The sequence below is a fragment of the Vombatus ursinus genome, unplaced genomic scaffold, assembly GCF_900497805.2.
Source record: "Vombatus ursinus unplaced genomic scaffold, bare-nosed wombat genome assembly UNPS02014945.1, whole genome shotgun sequence".
Taxonomy (NCBI): Eukaryota; Metazoa; Chordata; class Mammalia; order Diprotodontia; family Vombatidae; genus Vombatus; species Vombatus ursinus.
Window position 1 is genome coordinate 26,064,160 of NW_020954723.1, and position 16,325 is coordinate 26,080,484.

Genomic DNA, 16,325 nt, shown 5'->3' on the forward strand with positions numbered 1-16,325 from the left:
TCCCCAATTGATGGGCATCCCCTCAATTTCCAATTCTTTGCCACCACAAAGAGAGCTGCTACAAATATCTTAGAACACATAGGTTCTTTTCCTTTTTCCCTGATCACCTTGGGAAACAGACCTAATAGTGGTATTGCTGGGTTTAAAAAAGCTGTTGTTTTTCTTTAACATAGTTTATAGCACAGTTTTATAACTCTTTGGGCATAATTCCACAATTTCACCAACAGTGTGTCCCAGTTTTTCCATATCTCTTTCAATATTTGTTATTTTCCCCTTCTATCATTTTAATCAATCTGATAGGTGTGAGATGATATGATGATATCTCAAAGTTGTTTTAATTTGCATTTCTCTAATCAATAATGATTTAGAGCATTGTTATATGACTACATATAGCTTTGATTTCTTCATTGAAAAACTGCCTCTGCATATCCTTTGACCATTTATCAATTGGGGAATGAATAATTTTCTTATAAATTTAACAAAGTTCTTTATATATTTAAGATATGAGACCTGTAGCTAAGTAACTGTATAAAATTTTTTTAACAAGTTTCTGCTTTCCCTCTAATCTTGGCCACATTGGCTTTATTTGTACAAAACCTTTTTAATTTAATCTAATCAAAATTATCCATTTTACATCTCACAGTGCTCTCTATACCTTATTTTTGTTTTGTTTTGGGGTTTTTTTGAGACAATGGGGGTTAAGTGACTTGTCCAGGGTCACACAGCTAGCTAGTAAGCGTCTGAGGCCACATTTGAACTCAGGTCCTCCTGACTCCAGGGCCAGTGCTCTATTCACTGCACCATCTAGCTGCTCCCCTGTATCTTATTTATTCATAAATTCTTTTCTTATCCATAAGTCTGATAGGCAGTATGTTCCAATAACAGCATCTTTTTTAGCTTTGAAAACAATGTGTAATATTTATTATGTAGGTTTTCTTGAAATGGAAGTTTATTTTATATATATATATATATCCTCAATTACATGTTAAAACAATTTTTACATTTTTTTTAAAGTTTTGAGTTCCAAATTCTATCCCTCTATTCCTCCTCTTCCCTCCCCTCTCTCTGAGATGGTAAGCAATCAGATACAGGTTATACATGTGCAATCATGTAAAACGATATAACACTTAAAAAAAAGTCCTACTCCAAGTCTGAATTTATTGACTTAGATAGTTAAGATTAAGGCATGAAAATGAATTTCTAAAATAGCTTCCTTTCCTCTCTGACCTTCATCCAATTCATCAAGTATTTACTGAGTATCTAACACTGTGCTAGTTGAGGTGAAAGATTAAAAAACAGTACAAGGGTTGCTTACATCCTGGAAGATGTTACAATCAGTGAGGAAATTTTCAGGTAGAGGCTGGAGTGCCAGCTTTCAGGGATATTCTGAAAGACTCATAAATTTAGAGCTAGGCAGGACCTTAATGGTCACTAAGTCCAACCCCTTCATTTTATAGATGAGAAAACTGAAGTCCAGAAAGGTTAACTTACTTGACCAGGGTCACAAAGGCAGTAGATAATGGAGCCAGTATTTAAACCCAGGAATTGTCCTTTGAATGGTGAGTTGGACTACAAGAGTTATATAACTACATGTATGTGCATGTTATGTGTGTGTGTGTATGTGTATGATTATATAAGGTCCCTTCTGACTCATTCTATGATTATGCTTCAATGCTCCAGTGACCCATGGTTCTATTGATACGGAACAATTTCAACCAACAGCCTTAGCAGCCTGTCTTTGTGAATTACTGTTTTAATTTTTTTTCCATCTGATGGACTGACCTGTGGTGATGGTCCTCTTAGCTAGGCTGATCCTCTGACCACAGACATAGTCCATCATAAGGCTCATTCTTAAAGACTTTCCAGTTTAAAGAAAGGATCTATCAGAGCTTATATAATGATGGCATGTTCTGAAAAACCCCAAGGTCAATGGTACAGGAATGTAATAGAACATTATCTCACCATAAGAAAATTATGAGTATGAAGAATTAGGAGAGACTGGAGAAATCTAGTATGAAATTATACAGAAGCAATTAAACAAAACTAGGAAAACAATTCATGCTATGACCACAATCATAAAAGAAATGTAACTCTGTAAAGTAACTTTGGTAGTTTGGCATGGTGCTGAATAAGTAATATAGTTAGTGTTGTCATTTTTATTATTTTGGCACAGCTCAACCATAAGCAAATATCTTAACCTATTACTTATGAATGTCTTTATTTCTGCAAAGAGAATTTTAGAGTGGTATTCATATAATTCTTATGTGTGTTTTGGTAGATTGCCACAAATATTTTAGAGAGAGAGACAGAGAGACAGAAAGTCACTATTTTAACTGAAATTTCTCTTTCTATTGCTTCCTGTTGAGATTTGTTGTAATCTACAAAAAAAGAATGAAAATTGTGGTTGTATTTTATTTTGCTTAAGTTATTGTTTCTATTTTTATTTGAATCTTTAGGGTTTTCTAAGTAAATCATCATATCTTCTATAAAAGCCATGATTTTATGTCTTCTTTGCTTAGCCTTATTCCTTAAATTTCTTTTTCTTGTCTTATTGCCATTTATATCCAACATTTCTGGAAGTATATGAAATAATAGGGGTAACAATGGACATGCTTACTTTAACAATGATTTTATTAGTTATTATTATTATTATTTTGTTTTTTTGGTGAGGCAATTGGGATTAAGTGACTTGCCCAGGGTCACACAACTAGTAAGTGTCAAGTGTCTGAGGCTGAATTTGAACCCAGGTCCTCCTGACTCCAAGGCTAGAGCTAAATCTACTGTACCATAACTGCCCGTAACAATGATCTCATTAGAAAAGCCTCTAGTGTTTCTCAATTCCAGACAGAGGCTTCTGGTTTTAGACAAATTATATTGACCATATTTAAAAAGTCTATTTATTCCTGTTTTTTAAATGTTTTTAACAAAAGGAAATACTACATTTTGTCAAAGATTTTTCTTCATCTATTGTGATTTTTATGATTTTTATTACTAAAATGGTCTATTATATTTATAGTTTTCTTAATTTTAAACCAACCCCTCATTCTTAGTATAAATTCAATCTGATGGTAGTTTATAATATTTTAAAAATATATTGCTATAGCTTCTTTGGTAATATTTTACTTAAAATTTTTGTATTGATACTTGTTAGCAATATTAATCTACAGTTTCTTTCTCTTTTTGTATTTCTCTGGTTTAGGTTTCAAGACCAGCTTTTTTTCATGGAAAGAATTTGTTAAGATCCTTTTTTCCCTATCTCTGTGAATAACTGGTATTAATGAAATTAATTGTTTTTTAAATGTTTGATAGAATTCCCCCCTTTGGGAATTCACTTAGGCTTAAGTTTTTTTTTTTAATTGGGTTATTTAAATTCTCTACTTATTGTTCTGTTAATCTGACTATTTTTCTGCATATATTTATCTATTTCATTTAAGTGATCAGTTGTGTTGGCATATAATTGAGCAAAATTGTTTCTAATACATTGGATATATTCATCACCACCAGCAACCCAAATAAGGTATACAGCTAACTCACTCACTGTACTACTCATCCATGTATGCAGACTACCTCCTAGTCAACATCCTAGGGCATGCTCTGAGAAGGAGGAAAATCTTGCTCATAAGAGGTTAAAAAAACTTAAATGTTCTAAAGAGAGGAAATAGAATGCAACATATAGGTACATGTCATATATACACATGTATTTATATGTTAAGGGGGACCAACTAGCCAATAAATGCCATTCCTTACGAGCTTGCATAGATGCTTAGCCTGATGTGATTCTCCATGGGGACTTTGGATAATGAGGAGGTAATTCAATGACCATTTTCTCCACTTAGTGTGTGGTGAAGAAAATGGCCTTTTTGATTGACAACTGAACCAGAACTGATCATTCAAGAGTCTCCCTGGGAGAAGGTCCCACTTGAGTTTCTCTTTCATGGCTGCAATTAGGCCAACACTGTGTCTGGGTGGGGAGAGAGGCCTTCCTGCCCCACTCCCTCCCCTTGGCCAACCTTCTCTTTCTTCCTTCCTTCTTTACTTCCCTTTCTCCCTCCCTCCCTTCTTTCCTTTCTTTCTCCCTTCCTCTCTCCTTCCTTCCTCCTCCCTTCCTTCTTCCTTCCTTTTTTCCTTTCCTTCCTCCCACCCTAGAGATGGCTATCATTAGACATATATAGGTGTGTATATATATGTGTGTGTGTATATACACATACACACACACCTATATATGTAAAATTGTTCTATATATACTTCTATTTGTCAGTTCTTTCTCTGCATGCAAATATGGCCTTACTCCATATGATTTTGTTATTTTTTAGTTCTATAAAATAATTTTTGTTAGTTTGATTGGTATGGCACTGAGTAAGTAAATTAGTTTAGGTACAGCTGTCATTTTTATTATATTAGCTCAGCCTACCCATGAGCAATTGACCCATGAGCTGATTAGATCACCAAGTGAGAGAATGCAGTAAGAATTAGGGTTATAAATCATGAGGATAACACACTATGACCAAGTGGGATTTATACCAGGAATGCTGGGCTGGTTCAATATTAGAAAGACTATCAGCATAATGACCATATCAATAACAAAACCAACAGAAATCATGATGATCTCATCATAGATGCAGAAAAGGCTTTTTGACAAAATATAGCACCCATTCCTATTAAAAACACTAGGAAGCATAGGAATAAATGGATTAAAATGATAAGTAGTATTTATCTAAAATCATCAGCAAGCATTATCTGTGATGGGGATAAGTCTTCCCAATAAGATTAGGCTGAAACTAGGATACCCATTATCACCCCTATTGCTGAATATTGTACTAGAAATGTTATTTATAGCAATAAGTTGTACTTATTTTGTACCAGAATTATTACTATATAGCAATAGGAAAAAGAAATTGAAGGAATTAGAATTAGTCTTTTATAACCATCTTACATTTTTAGTCTTCTTACACCTTACTGATCCCTCCCCTCCCCAACTCTACCATTCAGTGACAATGGCTTCCTTATTATTCCTTGGATAAAGTATACCATCTCTCAATTCCAAGCATTTCCACAAGCTGCCCCTCACCCCTGGAATTCTCTCTCACTTCATCTCTGTCTCTTGGACTTCCTGCCATCTTTTAAGTCTTGGATAGTTTCACCTTTTGCAAGAAGACTTTCCCAGTCCTCCTCAACTGTCCCTCTGAGATTATCTCCCATTTATGCTATATATATAACTTGCTTATACATAGTTATTTGCATGTTTTCTCCCCCAACAGGTTGTGAGCTCTTTGAAATCAGGGACTTTTTTTCTTCTTTTCTTTGTGTTCTCAGCACTTAGAGTGCTTGTGACACACAGTAGTAGCTAATAAATTCTTGTTGACTTAGCTTTTGTTCCTTCAGATTTTTATTATTTTTTTTCTAGCTGTATAAATAATTCCTTGGTGTTTTGACCAGTATGGTACTGAATAAATAAATTTAGGTAATATTGTCCTTTTTATTATATTGGGTTGGTTTATCCATTAGAAATTAATATTTCTCCAATTATTTAGGTGTTTTCATTTGTGAAGAATGTTTTATAACTGTATTCATATAGTTCCTGTGTGTGCTTTGGTAAGTAGACTCCCAATAATTTTATATATTTGATGCCTATTTTAAATGGAATTTCTCAATCTCTTCCTGCTGGATTTTTTAATATATAGAAATCTGATAATTCATGTGGGCTTATTTTATATCTTGCAATTTTGCTGAAATTATTAATTGTTCCAATTATTTTTTTGTTGGTTCTCTAGAGTTTTCTAAGTATATCATCATATTATCTGCAAAAATGTTAATTTTATTTTCTCCTTGCTATGCTTACTCCCACAATTTTTTTCTTGTCATTTCTATAGCTAGCATTTCGAGCTCTACATTGAATAGCAGTGGTGATGAGAATCTCCTGCTTTATCCCTGATGTTACTGGAAAGACCTCTAGTTATCCACATTACAGATAATGCTGCCTCTTGGTTTGAGCTAGATATCATTTATTATATTAAGGAAAGGTTAATTTAATATTATGCTTTCTACTTTTTTTTTTAAACAGTAATAGGTATTATATCTTGTCAAAAGCTTTTTATTCACCTAATGCAACAATCATATTGTTTTTTTAAAAAGTATTTTATTTTTTCTGATTATATATAAAGAAAATTTTTAACATCCATTTTTATATAAAATTCTGCATTCCAAATTTTCTCCCTTCTTCCCTCCCCTTCTCTCTCCCTCCCTCCCTCCCCTTTTCCCTCCCTAAGATGATAAGCAATATGATACAGGTTATATATGCAATCATGTAAAATATATCTCCATATCAGTCATATTGTGAAAGAAGAAACCAAATAAAAGGGGAAAAAAATAAGGAAAGTGAAAATGGTTTGCTTCAATCTGCATTCAGACTCGTCAGCTCTATCTCTGAATGTGGATAGCATTTTCCATCATAAGTTTTTTGGATTTGTCTTAGATCATTATATTGCTGAGAAAAGCTAAGTCATTCATAGTTGATTATCTCACAACATTGTTGTTAATGTGTATAATGTTCTCCTGGTTCTGCTCTCTTCACTTTGCATCAGTGCATGTAAGTCTTTCCAGGTTTTTCTGAAATCCACTTGCTTGTCATTTCTTACAGCACAATCATATGATTTTTGTTCTTGTTATTAATATGTTTAATCATGTTTATAATTTTTCTAATATTGAGTAAACCCTGCATTCCTGGTATAAATTAAATCCAGTCAGTTTATATTTTTGTGGACATGTTGCTGTAGTTTCCTTGTTAATTTTTTATTTAAAATTTATGCATCAATATTCATTCATACTCTTCAATCCAATGACATTGGCCTCCTGGCTGTTCTATAAACAAAGACATTTCATCTCTTGGCTGTGGAAATTTTCTCCGGCTGTCTGCCATGCCTGGGAACGCTCTCCCTCCTCAACTCTATCTAGTGACTTCCCTGGCATTTGCTATTTAAATGTTTGATAGAATTCACTTGTAAATCCTTCCGGTGCAGGATTTTTTTTTTTCCTTTGAGAGTTCATTTATTACTTGTTTAATTTCTTTTTCTCAGATCAAGTTATTTAAGTTATATATTTTTGTTAATCTGGGCATTTTATATTTATATAAATATTTATTCATTTAATTCAGATTATCAGTTAATATGTAATGAGGTAAAATAGTTGTTAATATTTTCTCTTGGGGGGCAGCTAGGTAGCGCAGTGAATAGAGCAACAGCTCTGAAGTCTGGAGGACCTGAGTTCAAATCCAGCCTCAGACCAAACACTAGCTGTGTGACCCTGGGCAGGTCACTTAACCTCAATTGCCTAAAGAAAGAAAAAAAATTTTTTTTAAATTTCTTTTATTTCATTGGTTGTGAATTCAAACTTCCTCTCCCTTCCCTCACCTCAGTCTATTCTTTTCCCATTCCTTTCTTTTCTTCTTTTAAAATAATCAAAACATCATGAGACTACTCCCAGACCCTCTGTCTTATTAGACTTCTTCCAAGGCCCTTGATATGGGGCAACATATTTCCCCATATTAGGATGTAAACAGTTTATCCTCTAGTCCCTTATGATTGCATGCTCATGTTTACCTTTTTATTTTGGTCTTTTCATTAAGAATTCTTGGAATTACTCTATTTCATTAAAGATCCATTTTTTTCTCTGCAGAATTATACTTAGTTTTTTGTTTTTTTGGGGGGGGTAAGCTACTCTTGGTAGTAAGCTTATATCCTTTGCCTTCTGAAATGTCATATTTCATGCTCTTCATTCCTTTATAGTAGTGGTTACTAAATCATATGTAATCCTTACTGGCTACCTGGTAGTTGAATTCTTTCTTTCTGGCTGCTTGCAGTATTTTTCATTTGATCTGGAAGTTATGGATTTTGGCCATAATGCTCCTTATTTTGGAGTTTCTTCCAGGAGGTGACCAGTGAGTTCATTCTATTTCCACTTTGTCTTCTCCTTCTGGAAGATCTGGGCAGTTTTCTTTTCTGATTTCTTGAAATATGATATCCAGGCTCCATTTTCTCAGCCAGTCATTATCAGCTTACCATGGCTGGAGTTCCAGCAGTGTGCTAACTGGAAGGCTCTTTATGTCGAGTTCAGAACTGTAGGCTCCCTTTTGGTCTGTGGCTCTCTGCTCTGATTATTCTGCTGTAGGTTTCAGTCTGGCCTGGAGATTAGAAATGAGACTCTGCTCTGTTCCCGGGGTTAGAGCAACATAGTTGCTTGCTTCTGAATTTGCTCCTTGCTCAGTACACGCCTAGGATCCATGACCATTCTTCACTCTGGAATGCCACCTCTAGACACAGTTCCCGTCTTCAGGTCTCCTTGGTTCTGTGACCACGAACCAGATAGTGAGTGACTAAACATGTTGTCTCCCCCATCAAATGTAAGGTCCCTGAAGCCAGGAACAGTTTCAATTTTCTTTGTATTCTCAGAGCTTAGAATAGTACTTAGGATATAGTAAGCCACTTAATTTTTGTTAACTGACTGCCCCTCATTGCATTAGGTCCTAAGACCATAAGTTACAGAGGAGCTGCTAATCCACACTGGTGGAGGAAATCTTCACAATACAACCTTCTTAAATGGAAATCATGGGTCCTGACTACACATACATGTGTGTTTACCTCATATATATATATACATATATACACACACACATACATGTATATATACACACACACACACACATATATATACATATATATGTACATACACACACACACGTGTACATATATTAGATAGACATATTGAATAGCTGCCAAAAATAAAATCAGGCTTAGATCAATTTAGGAAATCATTTTAATTTGTTCCCTTCTTGACTTGACCCCACCATGTTATAGATTTCTTACTGAGTGCTCCCATCTAGGGATATCATTAGAACACTAAGATATACCACTGTCTGGGCTCCTGGCGAAGAGAAGCCTCTTCCAGGTCACCCAAGTTCATAACTTGAGGTCACTCGTGACTCTTCCCCAGCCTATCTGCTTTCCCCTACCCCACCCCCCTTCACTCAGTTGCCAATTCTGCTTCCACATTTCTCATTCCCTTTTCCTCAGTCACATGGACACCATCCTAATTCAGGGCCTCACCACCTTTCATCTTTACTATTTTAATCAACTGCCCTCTCCCCTTGGCAATCCACCCCAGACCTTCCATTTACAGAGCTGACAAAATAATTTTGAGGAACAGATCTGACTGTTACTACACTACTGAAAAGCCTCCAGGAGGTCCTTATTGCTTTTATAATAAAACACAACCTCTTCCAAAATGCATTTAAGAGTTTCCATAATTTGGCTACAACCTACCTTTCCAATCTGCTCATTTCATGCCATCTACGTTCCAGTAATACGGGCAGCTAGGTGGTGCAGTGGATAGGGGGCCAAGCCTGAAGTCAGGAACACACATCTTTGTGAGTTCCAATCTGGCCTCAGACACTTCCTAGCTGTGTGACCCTGGGCAAGTCATTTAACCCTATTTGCCTCTGCTTCCTTGTCTGTAAAAATGAACCGGAGAAGGAAATGGTCAACCACTCCAGGATCTTTGCCAAGAAAGCCAATGGAGTCACAAAGAGTCAGCCGTGCCTAAAAATAGCTGAACAATAACAGAACATTTTAGCCAAACTGAGCAACTAGATTTCCTTCTAAACTTGACCTTCCATTTCTTATTACTGGGTACTGCACAAGCCATCTCTCATGGCTGGAAGCACTTCTTCCTCATCTCTCTCTTAGAAAACCTCTTCTTTTAAGGCTCAGCACAGGGGCAACTTCTGTTAAGTCTTCCCTGGTCCCTGTCTACCACCCCTACCACCCCAAGCCCAACTCTAGCTCTCCAAATTTTAACAAGTTTTCTCAGTAAAATGTAAACTTCTTGAGGACAAGGACTTTACCTTTTGGGTCACTATTCCCAGTGCCGAGCATATCACGGATGTGTGAAAAGTGTTTGAACTGAGCTGAAAAAGACTCTCAGCGAGTCTACTTCCATTAAGACTTTAATGAATTGTGCCATCTGCCAATGGAAGGAGTAATACCCTTCTTAGTCTTCCAAATACCCTTGGCAAAAAGAAACTGAGAGTTGGTCTCCTCCCTGGCTTGCTTCTTCTTAAGACTATAACTTCCCTTTTGTTTTCTTCATAGCAGGATATGACTCAAAGTGGATGTCATTCACTATTAAGGTGGTAGAGGTGTTGTAATGTTTGGAAAGGGGACAGGTGAAGTGGATGGAAATTCTGTGCATTGTCAGATCCATGAAATCTATATTGAACGCTGTTGTCAGTATGATCTACAGAACAGCTCCCACCTAAAAATATTCCTCTAGCATATAAAAAATCTGCATTGCAATAAACCTTCATGCAGCGTTATTTCATGCTATAATAGTTTTGACAATGTCTTTTAAAGTACTGTAAAAAAAATTTTTTCCCTAGAAAACAAGTTTGAAGAAAGAGCTCTTTAAGGAAATGAAGCTTTTAATAAACACCTATAAAATTGTACCATTTGGAAACATAGCTTGCTATATAATCTATACCATCTTAATAAAAGCATAGAATGAAAATGAACTTCTGATCTGTTTCACATTCATTTCTGTATTGTTCCAGTATTTTTCCACTATGATACTTAAGGCAAGAAGACTAGCAGTTAGGATTCATGCGATCTTTAGTTTATTAATCTGACAAATACAGGAAAATTTTGCAATCTATCAAAATTGTATCTTATCAAGAATTTGAAAGGTGTTACAAAAAGATGTTTTCACATTCTCTCTGGATTATGTACAAATCAGTGTCTGTAGAAACAAAAACAAAACAGCAAACACTTGAGAGTAAAGGAATCCCCATGAAGTCCATATTCCAGCATGTCCAACCGCATTGTAAACCAAGCTACTACTGCAGTGTGGACAACCCTGTAGCCACCACTGCATGATTCAAAGTTCTGAAGCTGCTGACAATAGTTCCAATAAATACTTGTTCTTTTAAAAAGGAAAATGTCCTAAGAAGGAAACTTTTCCTGCTGCATAGTCCAACCTGAAGTTCTAGTCAGGCACATTTGAGGAAAGATGTGACCGTCTCCTCATATTAATGACAGAGCAAGCATCCAGAAGTAGTACCTCTTTCTGAGATATTCTGAAACTGCTCTGTGCAGAGAGACATCGAGTTGTTTCAGCAGGAGGCAGCTTTCAAGTACAACAGGTTAAAAGTGGTAGGTTTCTGATCAGGACTACACTGGTGGTCAAGGCAATACCTAATCTGCATCCTCTCCTTAGGCAGGTGCTTCCTCTAATAAGATCACCAGATAATGGTATCCAGATAAGCTGCTCAGAGACCATTCTTTTATGACAGGGCTGTGAAGAGTTGAAAGTCCGTGAGTGTTTTTCAAAGTTATTTATTCTGGGATTTTAAAGACATTATGAAGATATGCTCTATGCTCAAATTGAAGATATAAAAGTCTCTGCCATGAGATCCAGAGGAAAAGAGAAAAAGATCAGTGAGATCAACTGTCCAGTTCTGAAAGCTCTTCTCCAGCACAGTGTTTAGGACATCTGCAGGCAAAGAGGGAACATGGGAGAATGGGGTACTGTCCGTCACATATTATAAGGACAAATTCAGAGGAAGCGAACGTAAGAAGCCTTAGTTCACTTAGAAGACTCATTCCTGAAATGAGCACAACCCAGTTCATGAGTCTGCTTCTCACACAGAGATGGTCCAGGTGGAGTGGGACAGCACATGCTACATAAGGCTCTGACAGCATTATTGCAATTTTCAGTGTCAATTGTGTTCGTGTGGCAAGAGCCCTTAAGGACAACCATGAAAAAGTGGTTACAGATTACAGTATACAGTCATTACGCCTAAAGTTTCTGATGTTTTAAAGAGTTTAAAGTTATCCATATGTTAGAAAACAGCAAACTAATAACACAGTTCAGGTGAACCTCTTGAAAAATTTAGAAAAGTCCAAGGTAATATAGCCTCCTCCTTCCAGAAAAAAAAAAATTGTTGCTGATCAAGCACAGTCTGGTGATTAAAATGGGGAATTTGTATAGCCAGGAATGTAGCTCTAGTTCTGCTTCTGACATCACCTGACTTCTCTTAAGTTTTTATATTTCCCCTTTTGTAAGTGGGGTACAGATCAGTTTGTGTGAAAAGTGCTTTGAGATCCTTAGGGCAGCAGCATCAGATAAGAGCAAGGTACATTGTTTGCAGTCCTGGAGACTCCTAAGGAGAGTACTAGATGCAAATGACACATAGAGAGGAGATCCTACATTCAGAACTTAAACAATATATTCAGTTGTTGCTTTGATGGGTGGTTAATTAATAATAAATTTCTGACTTTTCTCATACTTTTCTTCCAAGTTCTGCACAGGTCATGATTTCCACTTTTCTAAATGTTAAATGTCATCAATAAGAAGCTATGGTACCTGCAATTTGTTCTGATAGGTGGTTTTGCTTAAAGGTACTATAGGACAGGGGTGGTTTATTTAAAAAAAAAAAGGCTGATTGTAGTAAAAATTAAATGTATAAATAAAAAAAGAAAAGAAAGAAAAACAGCTTTGAAATACAATAATGTACTTGGCCAGAAAAAAAAAAGAGCTGTGACTTCTAGTCTAGGGCATCAAACATCAATCTTCCAAATATACCCTATGAACTATTTTCTACATAAACGTACTCTTTTATTTTGTAAATATGCTATGTGTCAAAACTAGATACAAATCTACCATTTTCTCACCTATTGCCTCAATTCCTTTCTTTTAAAGGGAATTTTAATTTAAAGAAAAACTTGAAATTCATCAAACTTCTGAATTTGTTGCACTTTGTTGGTTAATTCAATGTGTGGTGCTATTCCCAGCGTGGAAGAACCCCACTCCTAGCTATACCCAGATCCACACTTAAGGGATGAATACTGTGGCTGCCTATCCTTGAATGACTTTCAAGTGTACATCTGGCATTTCCTCTGCTCCATACTGTGACCTAATTCATTTTTCATTATGGAAGACTCATAATTGATATTCCGGAATCTCTACACTTCTCCTTAAAGAGCATTTTGGGGGAAGTTCATGCTGTTGATGTCCGTGGTTCTACTTAATGGAACATACAATGGTCTGTTTGCTATGATGCAGCTTGGTTCAGACATGGCTCAGATTTGCATGTAGCATCACAATCCTTTCAATGGGGAAAAATAAAGCACAGGATGGCCAACACAGACATAAGCAAATTTCTCTTAGGTGAATCCTGGTTTGAAGTAAAAATCTATAATACACAGAGTATCTGGAAGCCTTGCTTAAAAGAACTCGCTTTATGCTTCACTAAGTAATGCCTGAGATCATGAACTGATATATATCTAAGTGCTTCTGAATCACAGGTAAAACTCCAGGAGATAATATTTCTGCTGTAAAGTACTTAAGTGAGAGAAAAGCCTAGGAGAAAAGTATTAAGTGAAGAAAAGATTAAGATTTTAAAAAAAGCAAAACAATCAAATGTTCTGAAACTCATCCTTTCTTTTTGCATCCTTCATTTCCATTGAAGTTCCCAAAACAATCTCATATGAGCAAGTATTTAGATACAATGGCATTACCTAAACATAAAATCCCAAACCAGGTGAATACACATATTTTCCTTATTACCATAATAAACCAGAGAAGCCATCCAATGGCAGAGTGCATATATTCCAGGCCCCAAAAGAAACTGCCCCAATCTAGAAGATATATTACAGCTAGACACGTGTTAGGCACAGAGATGACACTGGCTGTTCCTGAGCCACAACACTGTCTCCTTCTTGAGCACATAGTCTGATCACTAAAGCTGAGGGTTCTCTGAGGTAAAGAGGGCCAACAGAGTTTGTGCCCTGTCTACACACACAGACTTTAGTTAGAGATAGTAACCTCTGGAAAGAGCAGGTCATCAGATTTTCTTTGTTTGGCATACTTGTATAGAACCGAATTTCACTGTTGCTTAAACTAGTGTCTTCACTGTCCCCAATTCAAACAAAGACACTCTGAAACAACCTGCAATAGGAGAGGTATAACCACAAAAAACCAACTGTAAGGTTTTTGATAAATGATTTGGTATCTGCTCTTTAGCATTTGGTTTGTTTTGCCCTATTAGCTGTTTGAGGACTCTTCTTTCCTCATCAGTGACTTCTCCTCCTACCCCATGCTCCTCCAGATAGGCCAGGTTTGTAGACTGAAAATACTTTATATTTCTACATACTAGTTTCTAACCTTGCTAAACAAAACTGATTCATAAACTGCCTAAAAAATAATTTGCTTTCAGCAGTTCATTCTAATTCTCGACAGCTGACAGAAATACGAAGAGTCAGACTAAGAAAGAAACCAGGAAAGGAAGAATATCACAAAGCATTATATTTTGTTTTAATTCCCTGGCTTTTGGCCACAAACTTTTGATGGAGTCTGTGTATTACTGAAGAAATTACAACAAAAAAGGCTAACTGCAGCAATTTACAAGCACACAAGCATGCTTGAGATAAAATCCTAAAATAAATGGGTCATCCATCCACTGCCATGACAGACCTTATCTGTCTTACTTACTTGGGTAGGAGAATTACATGCAATTTGGAGTGAAGGGGGAAAATACGGAAGATATGTGGGGAAAGGTGAACTTGGAATGCTGTGCCTTTTGGGGAAAAAAAAAAGACTAATTACATGTTGCTATCACAGCAAGAAAGGACAGAAATTTAGCTGGATATCCAGAAGCATTCAGAGAATATCAGTGAGGAACAGACTTTGAACAACAGTCCCCTTACCACCAATATCTACTGAATCTTGAACCAAAGTCCTTTGACGTGGACTAGCCCAAATTACTTCAGATTGAAGTTGAGAAAAAATGGCAAAAGTGAAAAGTGATAAAACTTCAGTGCTTGAGAACATAAACCATTAAAATCTGCCTAAGCACCTGGCTTGACCCAAGGTGGAAGAGATTCTCTTACTTGAAAATGGCTTGAACTTCTAGCATAGAAGTCTGGAAGTGGCAGCTGCCTCCCTTTTCTCCATTCCATTTGGCTTGCAGATGTCTGTCCACCTGGCGATTCCCCAAATGGTTCAACATTTAACTAATACAGATTTGTTGGGTTGATTTTTCAACGTGTGGGTGCAGATAAAGATCAGTTTGGTCTAACCGCTTCCCTCATCTCACCTCTTGGCAATGGTAGTCCTGAGAGTCTGTAGTGTTGGTGGTATCTACCTGTGACCAAGGGGTAAACTGCTGGTAGAAGCATCAGCAACTTTTTGGCTTATTGTCCTCCTCCTATTTCTATTTCACAAATCCAGGCGGCTTCTTGTAGCAAAAAAAAAAAAAAAAAATCAACATATTTAAAACCATTTACTGCCTTTTCAGTGTTCAGGGAAGCAAGTTCTCACAAAAAACTGGGAGAAAGCTGCGATGAGTCCAGCTGGGAATCTTGAAACTGTTCCATGAGGAAGAAAACTTTTTTGTCCTCTCCAGATTTTACTACAGTCAGAGGAGAAAAATCCATGGGATTCCAATTTTCAATGTGCTAGATATAAAATTGATGGAATGCTAGCTGGTCCATAAAAGGCTGCACAAGGTAATCTGTGGCAAAATAGAAAACAAGCCCAAAGGTGATGGAGATTGGAAGAGCTGGCAATGCTTTCTTGAAGATGGCAAGAAGCAGTAAAGTAAGGCACAAACCCTGCAGAGAACGTAGAAAGAAGCCATAAATTGAAACGCACTCATGCAACCACTTTACAATTCAATGTTGCTATTAAAATCAGGAGTTTTTGCTTCATATAATCATTAACCAATTGAATACTCTTCTTTTAGGTTAAATTTTAAAAATCCTAATTTTTTTTTAACACTGTGGAAGGTCATTAAAAAACTTTTTGAGGTTCCTAGTCTAAAATAAAGCAAAACTCATTTCATTGGTTTATAGTAACCCAGTTACAATGATTCAGTATATTTCATACACTTGCACAATTTCAAGCAAGAAATAAAATTCAAACAAATTTTTCAAAAGGAAAAAATTTTCATTACTAGACATAAAATAGTTCAAATTTTTACAATCTTCAGATTGGCCTTGGAAAGAAATGGGAGAAGTGAAAAGTGATAAAATTTCAGTGTTTGAGAACACAAACCACTAAATTCTACAACTGCTAACAGTAAGAGATGGAATCTTCCTTTCTGAAAAGATTTCAGTCCCTGGAATTTTAGTTGAGCTGATGAAAACTGCCGTGGATGACCCCTCAAGCATAGAAACTTTATCCTTTATGCTCTATGTTGCAAGGAGAAGTGATTGCTAATGGGATAAACTAGAAACAAGGCTTATGTTTAGAGGAAATATCTAGCTTTCCTTGAAACT

General features: G+C 36.2%; 1 protein-coding gene across 3 annotated transcripts in view; it reads right to left on the reverse strand.

The window, feature by feature from the left end:
* The window catches only part of PSEN1 (presenilin 1), an 87,980-nt gene that overhangs the window by 9,384 nt on the left and 62,271 nt on the right, over positions 1–16,325 (reverse strand). For 2 of the 3 annotated variants that reach the window (XM_027844767.1, XM_027844765.1), the window contains exon 11: positions 10,641–15,659. In XM_027844767.1, coding sequence (XP_027700568.1) covers positions 15,504–15,659 — 156 coding nt within the window. In that variant the 3' untranslated portion in view covers positions 10,641–15,503. Of the gene's footprint in view, positions 1–10,640; positions 15,660–16,325 lie in introns of those variants that run through there. The other variant, XR_003567549.1, reaches the window with a different exon arrangement.